Source organism: Fukomys damarensis, unplaced genomic scaffold (assembly GCF_012274545.1).
Source record: "Fukomys damarensis isolate Sample0158 unplaced genomic scaffold, DMR_v1.0_HiC HiC_scaffold_21, whole genome shotgun sequence".
Taxonomy (NCBI): Eukaryota; Metazoa; Chordata; class Mammalia; order Rodentia; family Bathyergidae; genus Fukomys; species Fukomys damarensis.
Window position 1 is genome coordinate 34,829,967 of NW_022900933.1, and position 4,831 is coordinate 34,834,797.

General features: G+C 37.1%; 1 protein-coding gene across 1 annotated transcript in view; it reads right to left on the bottom strand.

The window, feature by feature from the left end:
• Positions 1-4,831, bottom strand: part of Atg2b (autophagy related 2B) — a 93,340-nt gene that overhangs the window by 17,695 nt on the left and 70,814 nt on the right. Inside the window, exons 33-35 of the mRNA XM_033766737.1 lie at positions 4,173-4,281; positions 3,056-3,250; positions 2,316-2,417 (exon numbers count right to left, since the gene is read on the bottom strand). Of these exons, the coding sequence (XP_033622628.1) occupies positions 2,316-2,417; positions 3,056-3,250; positions 4,173-4,281 (406 nt within the window). The remainder of the gene's footprint in view (positions 1-2,315; positions 2,418-3,055; positions 3,251-4,172; positions 4,282-4,831) is intronic.

The window sequence follows — 4,831 nt, forward strand, 5'->3', positions numbered from 1 at the left end:
GTGCTCTCAACTTTGGAAAAAGTTATCCCAATTTACTGTGTTGAGTTGGCATTGTACAGAAATGGACAGCCATACTGGTCTAGAAATGTTAATTTAAAAAATTTTTTTTCCTATTTGTACAGGGACTGTATTAAATATGTAAGGTCATATCTACATGGGTTTGATTACAGAAACTAATAGTATTCTCTTATTTTAATCTTACATCATTGCCTTTTCTCTTTTACTTTCCTTTTCAGTTTTATTTTAGGATTCCCTATTTTTAATGTTCATACAGAGATTTCTTTAACTAAAATACCGAATAGTTTCTCTGGTGTGAAAAACTATAATAGTATACAGGATCCTAATGAGATAATTAATAATGTGAAATAGGAAGTAAAGGGCTAAAGGTGTAGGGAAAGTGGGAAGGGTGGGGGAAAGGTAATAAGGGAGAGGAAAAAAATATGAGAAACTGAAAAAATGGAAATAAAGTGTTTGTAAATGGGGAGGGAAGGAGGGGGTGAAGGGAGGGCAGGGACAAGGGGAAAAAATGAGAATCAAGACCTATCATGTAAAGGTACAGGATCCCAATAATGAATGTAACTGTATTGTATACCTAGATTGTACCAATAAACTCAATAAAAAGAAAAAAAATACTTAGTTTTCTACTCAGTGATGGTTTGCTATCTCAAAATATGGTATGTCAATCTTAGAAGATATAAACTTGAAAGGATTTTTAGTTTAGCAAGATACTTGCATATCTATAGCATGGCTTTGTGTTGCTAAGTTTTATGTCACAGGGAATTATTTCTATTCTTCTGCTCTGTAACCATAAGTTTTATTTTCCTATCTTTACTAAGATTGATATTCCCCATTTTAAAGTCATTAAGCTTTATAGTCCTAAGGAAAAGTTACGCTCAGTATTAAAAAAAACTATTAAAGAATATTGAGCTTGCTAAGTTTGGTAAAGTTGAACGATAAAGATGAATCGTATTCAGTCTTGCTCCTGCCATGATTTCCACAGGAGGATTTTCCTATGAATATTTCATCATATTTCTATCATGCTGATATATGGAGATGCTAAATTAAAGTGTGGATATATAAATATATTCTTCTCATGAGAAAGCATAAATCTCAAGTCTGACAGCTCAGAAGCAACAAGCACTAACGTAAAACCGTGCTGTGGCCCTGTGCTTCACAGTACATCCTCTGAGACAGTGCCTATACTTTGCTTACCATACAAACATTGAAATTCATTCCTGAAATACCTGCCACTTGCTTACAATGGATTATTCAAGTTTTATTAAGTAACGAATGAACAACAGCTAATCAATATTACACACATGAATAATGCCACCGCACAAATAAATACCTCCAAATCGCAGCTCAGGTCAATATGAGGTTATCTTCAATATAAGGTCATTATAAAGCAAATTATTTCAAAATTCCATTCATGTTCTGTGGTTTTTATAAACTAAAAATAGCAATTAACATTACTTATCCTTAGCATAGAGTTCCAGGTACCAAGCTAAGTGTTTCTCATACACTAGTATATTTAATCCTTACTTGTTAAAAAGAGCTGATGATACATGTATTACTGTTTCTCTTGTTTTATCAATGAGAAGATGGAGGCTGGAGAAGTGGACTGGAGAAGTAACTTACCCAAAGCCACACAACTAGTAAAAGTTATCGAACTGAGATCTGAACCCAGTCTGACTCCAAATCCGCTTCCCCACTACACTAAACCTCCAGTAAGCACCTCATTCTATAAATCTCAATTAAGGCTTCTGAAGAGCCCAACTATGTTTTAAGCAGTTTTCTGGGACAAAACAAAGCCCAGAGGAATTTGATGGGATGCTTGCTTTAATATGGGAAAGTGGTTTTCTTTATGCCTTTCCATAAATCTGTTGTTTGTAACCTCTTTAGGTAATAATTTATTAATTTTTATTTTACCCAGGGCAGAAAAATTTTCTTCCAGATTCTGCAATTACAATACAGTCCCTTTTATCATTCTATCACCAAGGGACTGCTTAATAGTCCCTGAAAATGTGTACGCATCTGAATGAAGGGCAGTTCCATAGGGCTGGACAGAGCCACAGGTATTGAGTCCCACATCACACAGTCAATGGATAGATAATGGAAATAACATCAACACTACTTATTCACCAGAAGTTTAGATTCCAAAACTCTAATGCATCTATCTGTCCTATGGCCTACCAGAAGTCAGTGTTATATAACTTTCACACAAGTCCTCAGTGGCGATCTCGGACATGATGTCTTTATTGTAGAAGAATAGTTTATAACACTGTAATTACATGAATTGTGCCCAAAGTACAAACCTGGTCAATATTGAGGCGAAGAGGCATTAATGACACTCTCAAGCAACATTCCTGTGGTGACCTGCCAGACTCTGGACGCACATGTAATGCTTTAATTGTCAGCTAAAAGACAAGAAAGAGAAAACTGTTTTTCCCCAATGATGACCTTGTTCTCATTGAAAAAGAGAAAAGAAAAAAAAAATCATATTCCTATATGAGGTGTGAAAGTGGAACTGAAAGCCTGAATCTAACTTTTTGGGGGTCATAACCCTTTTCAAGAATCTGATAACAGACACGGACTCCTTCTAAGGGAAAAAATGTGAATGGATATGATACTTGCATATTAAAAGGGAGTTTCCAGAGCTGAAGCTAGGCCATGGGCCCATCTTCAAAGACAAACTCTAAGAATCATCAAGTGCTGAGCTAAAAACAGCTCTATCTTAAGTTTTTAAAATGTTAGAAATCAAGAACTCTTACGGAATCCTGATCATTTTGTGCAGACTGCTATGGATTCCTGGTTTTCCTCAGGTATGCATCTATTGGCAACTATAGTTAATGGGCCCCAGAAGTGACAAGCAAAATACATTTTTAAACATAAAACTTTAAGTGGCATATCTAAGAGAAATTTTCATATTAAATTTTTTCTCCTCTCTGGTAATTTTCCCCATTCTAATTTTTCTGCTGTTAAGATACAATGACAACAAGAAGAAAAATGCATTTCCAAAACTAATATAACAACAAAATGATGTTTTAAATGCTACCATGTTGGAATGAGCTTTCCGAGGCATTTCTTTGCTGCAATACAGGTACAAAAACTTGTTCATCTGTGACGTTGCCAGGCGATCTCGGATCTCCAGGTCCTGCACAATGAACACCTGACGGGAAACCGGGTGCTCTAAGAGGCCTGAGTCACACTGTGGCTTGCACAGGGGATATACTTCGTGCTGAAATTTCACCTAGGAAAGCAGAACATTTTATTTAAATTAGATTTTCTCAATAAAATGCAAAATTTCACGCATCATTTTCTTTGAATTCTATCTCAGCTCATAATTCCATTTTTGAAGAACTAACGAGATTTCTTCACTTGTTCACTTACTTGTTGATCTATTTGTACCCTACCATACATGCATAAGCTTGACTAACGATTCTTATCTGACCCCAGTAAAATCCCTTATCATTTGCAAGCAAACTTCTCATTTGGAAAACATAAAATCATCATCTTGCATGCTTATGAAATTATACAAAAATCAATGGAGGTGGGGTTCAAGTTCCAAAAGAGGGCAGATACAACAAACTATTAATATGGAATTGTCATCACTATGATATCTCCATGTTAATCCCCCTAAATATGACACTTGGGACACCTCAACAAGCTGACAACACTAAATGTGGGCACCATGCTCAGTGGCCTGGCTCCACAGCCCCCAGATGGTCGCTCCCAAAGGCCCCGCCACGGGTCTTACCCACAGGCACACTTCCCAGACAGATACTGCACGGCAGAGGGTCCCCAAGTAGCCTAGGACCAGTATCTCAGTACCACCTGGGGACTCACTACAAGTGCAAGTTCTCCAACTCCACCTCAGACTTGCTGTATCAGAAACCCTGAGGTGGGGCCCAGAAGCCTGTGTCTTAAAAAGTAGTTTGGGGGATTCTGAGCTCACTCAACTCAGAACCCCTTACTCCAGGGCAGCATAAAAACACCTCGGACTTCCTAGAACACCTGAGTAAGAAACAGGAAGCCTTCTATACAAGATCCTTGTACTTTTCTCAACCAACAGTAAGGACTTCAGGTTCAAGGCCCATGGGATAGGTGTAACCAAGAAACCTTCACTAATGCTCCTATCTAGGTGGAGTTTTCTTATTTAAATGACATCTTACCTTGCTTAACTGTATTTCCATTAAAAAGTCATGGTTCCTTCCTTTCCCTCCACATACTGTATTTCGTCCATGTCTTGTGGGTGTGTGAGAAGGTGAACTATGGGGACTGCTAAACATGAAAACAAAAAGAGAAAAAAATATTAAGAACATCCAACGAAATTTAATGAATGTCATCAGAATATTAAGATGAAAAGAGAAAAGAAGTCTACACAACTAGCTATATTTTTCTATTCTCAAGATATTGAAAATGTATTTTATTACTGCCGCTAGTCATCTGCTTGATAAACATTCAGAACTATAAAAAAACCCTAATTATGTTGCTAGGGTCCGTATCATAGGGTACACCTGGAAATGAGACCTTCTTATAACTTTGTTATTTCAAAAACTTTTTGGGTCAGAGCACAAGTCCTAAAAATGCTAATGGCTAATAAAGAAAAGTATCATCAAGTGAGAAGTACTTTAAGTCACAAGGTTTTAAAGTAATTTTTAAGCAAAAACAGTGCTGCTAAGTGTGGTGGCCTATAATCCCAGCACTCAAGAGGCTGAGGTAGGAGGATTGCTGTAAATTCAAGGCCAGCCTGGGCTACATAGTGAATTCAAGGCCAGCCTGAATTAGAGAGCAAGACCCTGGATCAAAACAGAAAACAAACAAAAAAAAA